This window comes from Sander lucioperca, chromosome 18 (assembly GCF_008315115.2).
Source record: "Sander lucioperca isolate FBNREF2018 chromosome 18, SLUC_FBN_1.2, whole genome shotgun sequence".
Classification (NCBI taxonomy): domain Eukaryota; kingdom Metazoa; phylum Chordata; class Actinopteri; order Perciformes; family Percidae; genus Sander; species Sander lucioperca.
Genome location: NC_050190.1, coordinates 849694 through 865226, shown reverse-complemented (window position 1 = coordinate 865226; position 15533 = coordinate 849694). Strand labels below are relative to the sequence as shown.

General features: G+C 40.4%; 1 protein-coding gene across 2 annotated transcripts; it reads left to right on the top strand.

Annotated features, from left to right (window-relative positions):
• The first annotated feature begins 10409 nt into the window (after positions 1 to 10409).
• On the top strand, positions 10410 to 14216 carry dtd2 (D-aminoacyl-tRNA deacylase 2). 2 transcript variants are annotated; one of them, XR_004895722.1, is made up of 4 exons: positions 10410 to 10670; positions 11658 to 11727; positions 12852 to 13247; positions 14108 to 14216. XR_004895722.1 is itself a non-coding variant. In XM_031280352.2 (3 exons), exons 1-3 carry the CDS (start codon positions 10560 to 10562, stop codon positions 13166 to 13168), a joined length of 498 nt encoding a protein of 165 aa, XP_031136212.1. In that variant the 5' UTR covers positions 10410 to 10559; the 3' UTR covers positions 13169 to 14216. The 2 variants fall into 2 exon arrangements, 1 of the variants encoding a protein (XP_031136212.1); XM_031280352.2 differs by having other exon boundaries at positions 12852 to 14216.
• The last annotated feature ends 1317 nt before the right edge of the window (positions 14217 to 15533 follow it).

Genomic DNA, 15533 nt, shown 5'->3' with positions numbered 1-15533 from the left:
TGGACAGTGTTACGCTGTATGTATGCACAAAAACATTCTATTGCGTTGTTATCATCTGGTATTGCTAACAATGGCTAACCTGGATAGAGCAAACCCCACTGTGAAATAATGGTTATTCCAACTTTTACTGGAACGCAGTCAACTCGGGTGTGACGTCATTCCCTGCTCTGGCTTCCAAGGTAAATGGAACGCACCATAACTGCAAAGCTGTATTCATATTCATTCAACCAGGCACATTCAGCCCGACAAAACGTAGCAAACCATGTATTTAAACTGAAACGGTGGTGTGTTGAACACCCTGCTGTGTGCGCAAGCGCACTGCCTTTTTATCACGAGTTTACATACACGTCGCTGCTGAATGGATAACATCTCTGACATACCCACCAAACAAGAGAAAACATACCTCAAAGCACAGTGCACACCGTTTCACACAGTTCTGAGGAAACCGTCATTCAACCCAGAAACCACCGCAAAACGATGCACATCCTTTTGAGATAGGGTGAATATATTTTTCCTCTGAAGTTGAAGTACACAGAAAGTCATTAGTATATTGCATAATTTATAAGGGCCTTCTGTAAGTTATGTTGGGGTACAATGAGTTAGAATAGTAACATATTCAATACTTTTCATATCCAAAAATTACTCTAGCTGTTTGGGGCCCCTATACCTCGGGCCCTCAGGCAGTTGCCCTCCTAATAGTAAAGTCAGCTCTTGGCATTTTTCCCAAACAGGCTTGTTTTAAATGGGCACTGCACTAGTGTGTGTGTGTGTTGTCAAGTTAAGACAAAGTGTTTGCTCTAAACTACATTTACTTTGCACTTGTGTTTTAGTTTTGTGGGGTTTAATTTGAGTATGTAATTAACATCAGGATCTGCTTCTATTACTCTTTTAATTGCATCGTGGTTGGTGGAATTGTAGCCCAGTGACAAGTTATTACTCCATAGCAAAAGTAATTAAATTACTTGTTACATTACTCATTACTCAATTATTATTATTATTATTAATCAAAAGATAGGCGGTTTAATCCCAGGCTCCTCTGGCCACATGTCAAAGTGTCCCTTGTCAAAGTTGCTCACCGGATGCTGTATGTATTGTACGTATATATATATATATATATATATATATATATATTATATATAGTCCTTCGAACGTCATCCACAAGCGACAGCAGTCGGCGGGAACGAGGCAGCCGGCAGCTGCCTTCAACCTCCTACCTAACAGTCGGCTCTATCGCCTAGTTTTTATTATACTAATAAAGTGTTTTTAAAACCAAAGATACATTTTTACGTGTAAGTAAGTATTAGCCTCACGCTAATTTATCAAGACTAGGCCTACCGGCTAAACTAACGCTAGCTTCATGGCTACCTCTACACCTGGCGAGTCCCCACTCCCCCTCAGGATTTCCTCGTTGTTCAATAATACAAACAAAGAAATTGCTGACCTCAGGGAAGATGTTCGTCGGCTTTCCGAGGACTTAAAAACCAAAGATGCTTTGTTAACCGCCTGCTTGGACGTGGCTCATAATCAGTCGCTCCGGATCTCATCTCTCTCGGCGGCCTTCCAGGATACCGCGCCATGGGACCCAGCTGCCTGCCCACGCCCATCGTCCTGCTCGACACCGGTTATCAAGCCACCCTGGACTGAGGTGGTTTGCAGCCGAAAGAGAGCCTCGGGTAGGGCTCCATCGCCTCCTGCCCTCAGCCTCTCCAACCGCTTCAATGCCTTGTCGGAGTCGGAGCCGGTGGTGGCCAGTGCGGCTCACCGGGCTCGCCCCGCTTCAAAGCAGACTGACCAGCCGTCGTCACGGAAGACGATTGCTACCGCGCGGCGAAAGCTTCTGAGGGATGCGGTAGTCAGACGGTCCGGTGGCCTACACTGCCTGGATCGGCCAAATGACAACGTTCCTCAAAAACAATCTCCACAACCGAACGGTAAGCATTCTTCCTCTTCTTTTCCCTGCCCATCTGAAACCGACACTGACTGTTTTGCTCCCGTCACCGGCTACCCACACCCCCCCACTCCTCGTCCGCTCTTCCCCCTAACCACAGTAATTATTGGGGACTCCATCACTAGAGACCTACGGTTTCATAATGCTGTCACACACTGTTTTCCCGGAGCCAAAGTTGCAGACATCCTGGCTAAAGTTATGGACCTGATACCCTCATTTCCGACCTCTATCAAACGCATCGTGGTCCATTGTGGACATAACGACATGTCCACTCGGATTCAGGAGTGTGAGCGCACAAGGCGAGACTTTACCACTCTCATTGAGGCTTTAAAAAGCACTGGGAAGTCGGTTTTTATTTCGGGCCTACTTCCATCTCTAGGTCGCGGATCAGGCCTCTTTAGCAGACTACTCTCCCTTAACACCTGGCTCCAGCTCACATGCAGCATTCACAAGATAGGTTTTATTGACAACTTCAATCTGTTTTGGGAACGTGGCTCCCTGTTCAGCAGGGATGGGATTCATCCCAATACACGCGGAAGCCAGATGCTACGTGGAAATTTGCACCACGCCCTGCATACCCAGACCTCTGATTGACTGTTTACATCCCGTAAACACTCCCACAAGCACACTGACCAGACACACTCTCCCAAAGTCAATAATCAGAGATACAGCGCTACACGCCCCTCTGTGCTCCCTTCAGAGCAATCACCCATTCATAATCCCATAACCACCGTGTCTGTCCCCCGACTGAGACCGTTTAAACCAAACGCTAACAAAAGAGGTGCTATACTAAACAACCTAATTGGAATTAAAACAACCACTGCAACGATAGAACAGAATAGGAAAATCAAATGTGGACTATTAAATATTAGATCTCTGTCATCGAAAGCATTATTGGTAAACGAATTGATATCAGATAACCACATTGATTTATTCTGCCTCACCGAAACCTGGCTGGGCCATGACGAATATGTTAGTTTAAATGAAGCCACTCCTCCCAGTCATAATAATACCCAAATTCCTAGAGGCTCAGGCCGAGGAGGGGGAGTTGCAGCCATATTTGACTCAAACCTGTTAATTAATCCTAAACCTAAACTAAATTATAACTCGTTTGAAAGCCTTGTTCTTAATCTTCAACACCCAACATGGAAAACAGTACAGCCAATTATATTCGTTGTTGTTTACCGAGCACCAGGTCCATATTCTGAGTTTTTATCTGAATTCTCAGAGTTTTTATCATGCGTAGTCCTTCAATCAGACAAAGTACTTATTGTAGGTGATTTTAATATCCATGTGGACATTGACAGCAATAGCCTTAGTACTGCTTTCAATTCACTGCTAGATTCTATTGGTTTCAGTCAGAGGGTGCATAAGGCCACTCACTGTTTTAACCACACCCTCGACCTTGTGCTAGAATATGGCATCAAAATTGACGATTTAATAGTATTTCCGCAGAATCCTTTATTATCAGACCATTTTTTAATAACTTTCGAATTCCTACTACCAGACTATACGAAATTAAATAAAAGTTTCTACACTAGATGCTTATCTGACAGTGCTATAGCTAAATTTAAGGAAGCTATTCCAACAGCACTTAACTCAATGTCATGCCTTAATATAACAGAGGACTGTTATGTTAACTCTAGTCCCTCCCAACTTGATAACTTTGTAGACGCTGCTACGGCCTGCCTACGGACTACTTTAGACTCGGTTGCTCCTCTCAAAAAGAAGATGATGAAGGAAAGGAAACTAGCACCTTGGTATAACTCCCAAACTCGCAAATTAAAACAAATCTCACGAAAACTTGAAAGTAAATGGCGTTCCACCAAACTGGAAGAATCTCGTGTGGATTGGCAAGATAGTCTAAAAAATTATAGGAGGGCCCTCAGAAATGCCAGATCAGACTATTACTCAATACTAATAGAAGAAAATAAGAACAACCCAAGGTTTCTTTTCAGCACTGTAGCCAGGCTGACAAAGAGTCATAGCTCTGTTGAGCCATCTATTCCTATAGCTCTGAGCAGTGATGACTTCATGACCTTTTTTAATGATAAAATTATAACAATTAGAGAAAAAATTCATCACCTTCTGCCCACAGCTTCCAACGACTCACCATTGGGCGCAGGAGGGCTAGAGAGAACGATAAGACCTGATACTTATTTAGACGGCTTTTATCCTTTAGACTTCCAACAATTAATGTTAAGGGTCTCTTCAGCTAAGCCAACTACCTGTCTCTTAGACCCCATTCCAACGAAGCTACTTAAAGAAGCACTACCCGTGGTCAACACCACATTACTAGATACGATCAATATGTCCTTATTAACGGGTCACGTACCGCAGTCTTTTAAAGTAGCTGTGATAAAACCTATTCTGAAAAAACCCACCCTCGACCCTGAGGTCTTAGCCAACTATAGACCTATATCTAACCTCCCGTTTCTCTCCAAAATCCTTGAGAAGGTAGTCGCTAATCAATTGTGTGACTTTCTGCATAGAAATAGTCTATTTGAAGACTTTCAGTCAGGATTTAGAATGCATCATAGCACAGAGACGGCACTGGTGAAAATCACTAACGACCTTCTAACTGCTGCTGACAAAGGACTTGTCTCCGTACTTGTCTTATTAGATCTTAGTGCTGCATTCGACACTATTGACCATACCATCCTCTTACAGAGACTGGAACATTTAGTTGGCATTAAAGGAATCGCACTAAGCTGGTTTAAGTCCTATTTTTCTGAGCGATCCCAATTTGTTAATATTAACGATAAACCATCCAAATACGCTAAAGTTAGCCATGGCGTTCCTCAAGGCTCAGTGCTTGGACCAATTCTATTCTCTTTATATATGCTTCCTCTAGGCAATATTATTAGGAAACACTCAATTAACTTTCACTGTTACGCAGACGACACCCAATTATATCTGTCAATTAAGCCCGACGAAAGCGGTCAGTTAGCTAAACTTCAAGCGTGCATTAAAGATATAAAATCCTGGATGACCCACAATTTTCTGATGTTGAACTCAAACAAAACGGAAGTTATTGTGCTGGGACCCAAGCACCACCGAACTTCATTATCTAAAGATATAGCTACCCTAGATGGTATTGCCCTGGCCTCCAGCACTACTGTCAGAAATCTAGGAATCATTTTTGACCATGATCTATCCTTTAATGCCCACTTAAAACAAACCTCAAGAACAGCCTTTTTCCATCTTCGTAACATTGCCAAAATCAGGAACATCCTGTCTCAAAACGATGCTGAAAAACTAGTCCATGCATTCGTAACTTCCCGGCTGGACTACTGTAATTCTTTACTATCAGGCTGCTCAAATAAGTCCCTCAAGACCCTCCAGCTGATCCAGAATGCTGCAGCACGTGTTCTGACAAGAACTAACAAAAGAGATCACATTTCTCCTGTATTAGCTTCTCTGCATTGGCTTCCTGTAAAATCCAGGATTGAATTTAAAATCCTTCTCCTGACCTACAAAGCACTAAATGGTCAAGCACCATCATACATAGAAGAGCTCTTAGTACCTTATTGTCCCACTAGAGCACTGCGCTCCCAGAACTCAGAGCTACTTGTGGTTCCTAGAGTCTCTAAAAGTAGAATGGGAGCCAGAGCCTTCAGCTACCAGGCTCCTCTCCTGTGGAACCAGCTCCCAACTTGGGTTCGGGGGGCTGACACCGTCGCCACATTTAAGAATAAACTGAAAACCATCATCTTTGATAAAGCTTATAGTTAGGGAGTGAGGAGTTGCAGCACAGTAGAGTAGAGTAGAGGGAGGCAGGAAGTACAAGCCCGTTCCGGCAGGGGAGAGTACGAGCCCGGTCCAGGGCCCCTCTCTTTAGCCTGCCTCTCTTAGTTATGCTATTATAACTCTAGACTGCTGTGGGAAGCTCCTTCCAAGGACACAATGAGCCGCTCCCTCTTCTCTCTTTTCACTTGTCTCCTTTTGTGTGCATCTTAGTCCCAGAAATGCCTGTTACTAACCTAGCTCTGGGGAGTTTTCTCCCCGGAGTCCCTTTGCTTCTTCTTCACCCAGAACATCGCCTTGGAATTGGGTGGCACCTACACCGGGGTTCTGGGCGCAGCTGACGCTATGGACTTACTACACCCTGCTACGCTCTGCGTTTCCCCGCAGTGTCCGACTGCGTCCTGCCGCGTCCAACCGCGTCCACCCAGGCTGCTGTGCCACACTACACCCCGTAACGCCCTGCTGTGCCCTACTATGACATGAACTACTATGACTACCATTGTGATCACTGCTTCACTATCTTTATTATGACTATTATTGCCACCATTCACCACTCCCCCAACTGGTGCCGTCAGACACCGCCTACCAAGAGTCTGGGTCTGTCCGAGGTTTCTTCCTAACAAAAAAGGGAGTTTTTCCTTGCCACTGTCGCAATAGCTACTGCTAATGCTTGCTCTTGAGGCAACCACTGTAATAGTTGGGGCTTCGTAAAGTACAGAGTTTGGTCTAGACCTACTCTATCTGTAAAGTGTCTCGAGATATCTCTTGTTATGATTTGATACTATAAATAAAATTGAATTGAATTGAATTGAATTATATTTAGGAGGGGTTAAAGTCAATAATTGAATTTCACTACATTGTGCTTGTATGTGACGAATTGTGAAGTATGAAGTTTTTTTGTATCTCTTGTTCTAAGTAATTGATAGCATACATTTGGTAATTCCCTGAAATGACTGCTGCCTTTGTTTGCGCTGGATGTTTGGCAGCAGTCACAGATAAAGATAAAGATATGAGAAATATGAAGACTGAAACAACTCTACCCTTTGTTAAACTCTTGTACTCTGTTACATGTACTGTGCATGGAACTGATCTCGACAGCTGCTAGTTGGTCACACGTGTACTTCCTGTAATTATTAACATGCTGAAGATTATGGGCACATTAATGACTATAACTATATAAAATAGACTCCCAATGCCAATGACCCATTCATCTGATGACATCAGCTTCTATGGTGAAATTCTTACAAGCAGCCACTTGATGTCAGTGTTGGCTCAGGGTTACAAAAAACTACACGCACGCACGCTTACACACACACACACACAAATTTGAAGCTCTTGTACTTTACTGGAGTCTTTTCTTTTCATGCCACTTTCTACTTCTACTCCACTACATTTCAGAGAGAAATATTATACTTTTTACTCCACTACATTCATCTGTTATAGCTTCAGTTACTAGTTACTTTAGTCACTCCACTACATTCATCTGTTACAGCTTTAGTTACTAGTTACTTTAGTCACTCCACTACATTCATCTGTTACAGCTTTAGTTACTAGTTACTTTAGTTACTCCACTACATTCATCTGTTACAGCTTTAGTTACTAGTTACTTTAGTCACTCCACTACATTCATCTGTTACAGCTTTAGTTACTAGTTACTTTAGTTACTAGTTACTTTAGTCACTCCACTACATTCATCTGTTACAGCTTTAGTTACTAGTTACTTTAGTCACTCCACTACATTCATCTGTTACAGCTTTAGTTACTAGTTACTTTAGTTACTCCACTACATTCATCTGTTACAGCTTTAGTTACTAGTTACTTTAGTCACTCCACTACATTCATCTGTTACAGCTTTAGTTACTAGTTACTTTAGTTACTCCACTACATTCATCTGTTACAGCTTCAGTTACTAGTTACTTTAGTTACTAGTTACTTTAGTCACTCCACTACATTCATCTGTTACAGCTTTAGTTACTAGTTACTTTAGTTACTCCACTACATTCATCTGTTATAGCTTTAGTTACTAGTTACTTTAGTTACTCCACTACATTCATCTGTTACAGCTTCAGTTACTAGTTACTTTAGTTACTCCACTACATTCATCTGTTATAGCTTCAGTTACTAGTTACTTTAGTTACTAGTTACTTTAGTTACTCCACTACATTCATCTGTTATAGCTTCAGTTACTAGTTACTTTAGTTACTCCGCTACATTCATCTGTTACAGCTTTAGTTACTAGTTACTTTAGTTACTCCACTACATTCATCTGTTACAGCTTTAGTTACTAGTTACTTTAGTTACTCCACTACATTCATCTGTTACAGCTTTAGTTACTAGTTACTTTAGTTACTCCACTACATTCATCTGTTATAGCTTGTTACTAGTTACTTTAGTTACTCCACTACATTCATCTGTTATAGCTTCAGTTACTAGTTACTTTAGTTACTCCACTACATTCATCTGTTATAGCTTCAGTTACTAGTTACTTCAGTTACTAGTTACTTTAGTCACTCCACTACATTCATCTGTTACAGCTTTAGTTACTAGTTACTTTAGTTACTCCACTACATTCATCTGTTATAGCTTTAGTTACTAGTTACTTTAGTTACTCCACTACATTCATCTGTTACAGCGTTAGTTACTAGTTACTTTAGTTACTCCACTACATTCATCTGTTCCAGCTTTAGTTACTAGTTACTTTAGTTACTCCACTACATTCATCTGTTATAGCTTCAGTTACTAGTTACTTTAGTTACTAGTTACTTTAGTCACTCCACTACATTCATCTGTTACAGCTTTAGTTACTAGTTACTTTAGTTACTCCACTACAGTCATCTGTTACAGCTTTAGTTACTAGTTACTTTAGTTACTCCACTACATTCATCTGTTATAGCTTTAGTTACTAGTTACTTTAGTTACTCCACTACATTCATCTGTTACAGCGTTAGTTACTAGTTACTTTAGTTACTAGTTACTTTAGTTACTCCACTACATTCATCTGTTATAGCTTCAGTTACTAGTTACTTTAGTTACTAGTTACTTTAGTTACTCCACTACATTCATCTGTTACAGCTTCAGTTACTAGTTACTTTAGTTACTAGTTACTTTAGTTACTCCACTACATTCATCTGTTATAGCTTTAGTTACTAGTTACTTTAGTTACTCCACTACATTCATCTGTTACAGCTTCAGTTACTAGTTACTTTAGTTACTCCACTACATTCATCTGTTATAGCTTCAGTTACTAGTTACTTTAGTTACTAGTTACTTTAGTTACTCCACTACATTCATCTGTTATAGCTTCAGTTACTAGTTACTTTAGTTACTAGTTACTTTAGTTACTCCACTACATTCATCTGTTATAGCTTCATTTACTAGTTACTTTAGTTACTAGTTACTTTAGTTACTCCACTACATTCATCTGTTACAGCTTTAGTTACTAGTTACTTTAGTTACTCCACTACATTCATCTGTTATAGCTTTAGTTACTAGTTACTTTAGTTACTCCACTACATTCATCTGTTACAGCTTTAGTTACTAGTTACTTTAGTTACTCCACTACATTCATCTGTTATAGCTTTAGTTACTAGTTACTTTAGTTACTCCACTACATTCATCTGTTCCAGCTTTAGTTACTAGTTACTTTAGTTACTCCACTACATTCATCTGTTACAGCTTTAGTTACTAGTTACTTTAGTTACTCCACTACATTCATCTGTTACAGCTTTAGTTACTAGTTACTTTAGTTACTCCACTACATTCATCTGTTATAGCTTTAGTTACTAGTTACTTTAGTTACTACTTTAGTTACTCCACTACATTCATCTGTTATAGCTTTAGTTACTAGTTACTTTAGTTACTCCACTACATTCATCTGTTATAGCTTTAGTTACTAGTTACTTTAGTTACTCCACTACATTCATCTGTTATAGCTTTAGTTACTAGTTACTTTAGTTACTAGTTACTTTAGTTACTCCACTACATTCATCTGTTCCAGCTTTAGTTACTAGTTACTTTAGTTACTCCACTACATTCATCTGTTACAGCTTTAGTTACTAGTTACTTTAGTTACTAGTTACTTTAGTTACTCCACTACATTCATCTGTTATAGCTTTAGTTACTAGTTACTTTAGTTACTCCACTACATTCATCTGTTCCAGCTTTAGTTACTAGTTACTTTAGTTACTCCGCTACATTCATCTGTTCCAGCTTTAGTTACTAGTTACTTTAGTTACTCCACTACATTCATCTGTTACAGCTTTAGTTACTAGTTACTTTAGTTACTCCACTACATTCATCTGTTACAGCTTTAGTTACTAGTTACTTTAGTTACTCCACTACATTCATCTGTTATAGCTTTAGTTACTAGTTACTTTAGTTACTCCACTACATTCATCTGTTCCAGCTTTAGTTACTAGTTACTTTAGTTACTCCACTACATTCATCTGTTACAGCTTTAGTTACTAGTTACTTCACATATTAAGACATTTGCAGACAAAACGCATCTAGTTCATAAATATACAATGTTTTATTATAAATTAAACTACCCGATAATATAACGGCCGTGCGGAATAATCGCACGAAAAAACGTCCCCCAGTGTACAGATGATTTCAAACCTGAAAGCGGGGGATAGACTGCGCAAATAATGCGCAGCTTGGAGCACCTTTGGGCATTTTTAGTTGACGTTAACACGGAAGCGGGTTCCATTCATTGACCATACATTTCTGTCAGTTTGATGTTAAAGTTTTCCGATGGGATCGGTTTCTTCCGTACACTGTATGGTTTCTTCTGCGAGTTAAATCAGACAGACAGCAGAGAAGATTAATAACAAGTTATACTTATTAATATAGGTGAGGCCTAGTGATGACGGAGAAAGGCCGTGCTCCCGCAGCCCGGGCGGTGCTGCAGCAGTGTCTGCGGGCCAGCCTGCAGGTGAAGCCCGCAGAGGAACACTCCGAGGCCCAGTCTGTCCAGGTGACCACCAAGTATTCAGTAAAAGTACTAATACCACACTGTAAAAACACTCTGTTACAAGTAACAGTCATGCATTGAAAATGTTACTTCAGTAAAACTATGTATCCTCAGGAAAATGTATTTAAAGCATTACAAGTAAAAGTACTCAATGCAGAACTCTCCTCCCATTGTAGAAAGTGTAAAGGATCCAACCAGTTGTGTATTTAATGGTCTAATCATCTCAGCTGGACTTGTAGCCGTTATATTGTCGGGTAGTTTAATTTATAATAAAACATCAGATTTTATAAACTACATGTGTTTTGTGTGCAGAAATCTTAATGTGTAAAGTAACTAGTAACTAAAGCTGTCAGTGTAATGTAGTGGAGTAAAAACTACAATATTTCACTCTGAAATGTAGCGGAGTAGAAGTAGAAAGGGGCATGAAAAGAAAAGACTCAAGTAAAGTACAAGTATCGCAACATTTGGACTCAAGTACAGTACTGGAGTAAATGTACTTAGTTACATTCCACCACTGAAATTAGCAAGTTAGTTTTTTTCCTGAGCTTCCAGCTACACTTTGTAGACTTAATCAGGATAAAACAGGAAAACATGGATGACTTTTTTTTATCTTTAGGCGCAAGAAACAATGTATATGTAATTCTTTTTCTTTTTTTGCAATTTTTTTGTTGTTGGAAAAAGCTGGACTGAACCTGTACTTTCACAAAGTTTTATCAAGTTTATATCAAGCAATTCATTTTGTGTTTGGGCAAATCCAAATCATTTCTGTTTCCTGACACCGTTGTTCTTTTATAGCACACAGGCAGGTTTAAATGGAGTTCATCTGTAGAGAGTAACTTATGATTAAAAAAGAGATGGCTCCAGTAATTGGCATCACAATAGTAAGATGAAGGATGAATTGGGTTATTGGGAATGAATGAGACCTGGACCAAGAGTTGACGGCTGGCTGCTTATTGGTCCACATCATTGATGCCACTTTGTGTTTTTCAGATTGACAGAGGGATGGTGATCTACGTGTGTTTCTTTAAAGGCGCCACAGACGTCATCCTGCCCAAGATGGGTCAGTGACCTACATATTACATTAACATAATGTCTCCACATTTGGCTTAATGCACGTTTTTTTGGATTATTATCTCTGAACATTGCACATGTTTTTACTTTATACTGTGAACACTTGCACGTTCCTTGGTCAATAGTTTTGCACATTGCATCATCCTTGTTTCAAATACTGTACAGCTCTTATTATTTTTTTAAAACAGATGTTTTTTACATATCTTCTGATATGTTTGTCATATTTTTGAATCCTTCTCTTTACTAGGGCTGCACAATATATGTTTTTTTTTAATCGTCATCGCACTATTAACTGGCGCAATAACCATATCGCGTAAGGCTGCAAAATATCGAAAAAGTGCTCATATGCTTTTTGGCTTTCCCCCTTCCCTTTATCGTGTTATATATCTTTTTTGTGCATGTTATAGGTTCATAAAGTGAAAAAGCCCAAAGTCCACCCCAAAGGGACTTACCATCAACAGAAAACACTGTTCACAAACTGCTCCAAACAGCTCTATTGTAGTCCAGCCTTTACTTCAGAGACAAACGTGGTCACTTTGGAACACACGTTATAATGCTCGCCTAGCTGCTAGCATGGCACGCCCTCATACTCTGCTTCTGACTGGCTAGTAGTCCTTACCTAGGTACTGTCAGGGCACGCCCTCATACTCTGCTTCTGACTGGCTAGTAGTCCTTACTGAGGTACTGAGCATGTGCGACTCCCAACAAAGATGTTACAGCAGTGTGATGTCTCACTCTGTAGCTAAAACAGAGAGCTCAACACACAGGGTGAAAAGAGGAGCTGCAGCAATGTGCAGTACAACAAAAATATGATGCTTTTAGAAAATTAAACCATGTAAACCTATTCTGATATAACCTCTAAATACAATTATGAACCTGAAAATGAGCATAATATGAGCACTTTAATGTCCGTTTATCGCAAGTAATATCGTCATCGCGATATTCAACAACGTTATCGCATATTTTCCTCATATGGTGCAGCCCTACTCTTTATGATTCTTGACTTTTGTGTACTTGTTTTTTCTTTTCTCTCACAAGGTTTTTCATTATGCACCATGATACCAAGGCTGCTGGTGTAAACATTGTGTCCTCCCCTCTCTCTCCCTCATCCAGTGTCCACGCTGTTAAACCTGCGGCTGTGTGAGTCCGACTCGGGGAAGATGGTGTCGGTGTTGGAGCTTCCCGGCAGCCTGCTGATTGTCCCTCAGGCCACGCTGGGCGGGAAGGCCAAAGGCAGGGCCATGCAGTACCACGACAACATCAGCAAAGAGGACGGCCTGCGGCTCTACGCCGCCTTTGTTTCTCTGTGCGAGAAGGAGCTGACGGCCGCTGCTTCAGCTGAAGTGACGGTGAAACATGGGACGTATGGAAACAGACAAGTGCTGAAACTCGACACCAATGGACCATACACACATCTGATGGACTTTTAATCAATGAAGCTTTACTAGTGCCCTGATGGAGGTCCAAAATGTCTCTTAGTTATTGTCCAAATATCTACCAACAAGGCTGGAAACAGTACCTAAGACTTTATGTATTGATATATGCAGGGCTTTAAATTGACACCTGCCAACCCGCCAAATGAGGGTTAAAAATTACCTTTGGCCGATAACATTGTGAAGTTACTAACCAAATATGGCCGGCTACAGAAATGTTGCCAGATTGGTCTGTTTTTTGCCAAGAAATGTGGCCGTTTTTGGCTTGGAAAACTCCCATGAACACCATGTCATGACGTGTCGTACAACCGCCGGCTGCCTGCGTAGCGTGTGGTATCGATTACGGGCTACGCTGAAACGGAGAAGACGGACACAACAGCGAGAGACAAACTCTGCAATTAAAGTAAAGTTAGGAAAACTCAATTTGGCTAGTGGAAAAATGGGATTGGCTGGAAACTTTAAGAATCTACCAGACTTGTTGTCTGGTGATCAAAAAGGTGAATTTAAAGCCCTGGATGTATAATAGACCAAACTACATTGGAATATTGTGTAATGTTGTTTAGTGCAGTTTTTGTGAATCGCCCCACAGACGTGAGTAAGTAGAATGCAAAAATTCTCAAATGTGCATGACAACATACACACTCAAATTTCTTAGGAGTAGGAGTCTTAAAATGTCTTCCCAAAGCCACGACATGTTTGTAAATTCTGCAGTAAGAGAACTCTAGCTTGGAAAAACCCCTGCTAAATGCACAGTGCCGTCTGGTAAATGTAGTAAAGGAGTATTGGGGGTCTGGTGCTGTTTTTTCTGGTTCTAGTGAAGGGAAATCTTAATGCTCCAGCATACAGTGATAATGTAGACAATAGGGGTTGTTTCAACAGTTTGTGGAAGGCCATTTCCTGTTTCAGCATTACATGCCCCCATGCACAAAGAAAGCATCTTTTTTTCCAAGGACTCCTGGCCAGCATAATTATTTTTTGTACAAACAGAAGGCAATACATTATAAAGAGATACATCATTTCACATGGGATTAAAACGCATAATGTTAAAAAAAATGTTTTGTTTATTTTGTCCACCCTCTGTGAGCCTCCTGGCCAGCAGGGGGAGCACTAAGCTGTGTTTAAAGACACACCAAAAAACAGCATTCAGTGATGTGAGTCGAGTGCAGATGTGAGTTGCGCATTAGAGGATGGCATTGAACATTTAAAATTTAAAACAGCTTATTATGTAGGTGTGTGCCTGTGGTAACGTGCGCTTGTTGCCCCGTGTGAGCTGATGACCTCATCTGTTGACATTTCTGAATGCCTTCCTACAGCTGCTTAATAAAAGCTTTCCACACAAACAAACATACTTGTGTCATTAGTATGAGATTAGAACTGTGTCGGCTCAGGCCGGGCTCGGACATAAATATCTTAATGCCTGTCGGGCTCGGGCCGGGCTCGGTTACTGCTCTGGTGGACGCGGGCCGGGCTCGGACAGAAAAATGCGGCCCGATCCGCACTCTAGTGCGCATGCGTCACTTTGCGACAAGTAGGCTACGAGAACCTGCTAACGAGAGACTTCTGTAATGTCAAGACAATAATAATGGACCTACATAACGAAGTTGGTTCACTGCTGGCTACAAGTTAGCAATCAGACACAATAAAGGCTGTCACTTGAATGGCGTTTTGAGCTAACGTTAGCAATCAAACAATCATAGATAGCTACAGCGTTTGTAAAATGATTTCCATCTTCTGTTATCGTTTGTAATGAGAAAAATTTATTATTTTATGGATTTCACAAATTTCAGTATGACTCAGCGTTATGCCGTAAACCGTTTACATCTGAGCAGGTGCGACTCACATCTGCACTCGACTCACATAATACATCCATGCTCACATCGGGTATGACGGATTGGAACATGACTCCTGATGAGTGGAAAGATGGATGGCCCTCTCAATTTTACAGTAATCATTACAACCCCATAATTAGAGAATGTATGAATATGAACTGCCTGGTTGAGATATGGAGAGTTTTAAACCCAGAGGAAAAACAATACACATCTAGGATTGACTACTTAGTCCAGTCATTTTATGAAAAAAAGTACAACAAATTGCAACAGAAGCAAACTCAACTGATTTTGTCTCCTCAATATGTCCTGAGTAAGGGAAAAAAAGCCCCGAAGAATCCCATTAGGGGAAAGTTTAGAAAAAGACCCAAATATAGCCTATTCATACGCCTATTCATTCTTTTTCTCACATGAATAGGGTAAATATTTTAACCTTTAGATATCACCATGAAAATTACTGAGTTGATTATTTACATCAAGACAAACAAAAAATGTATTACAAGTTTTTTGAAATTGTTTGGTAACATGGGCAAACG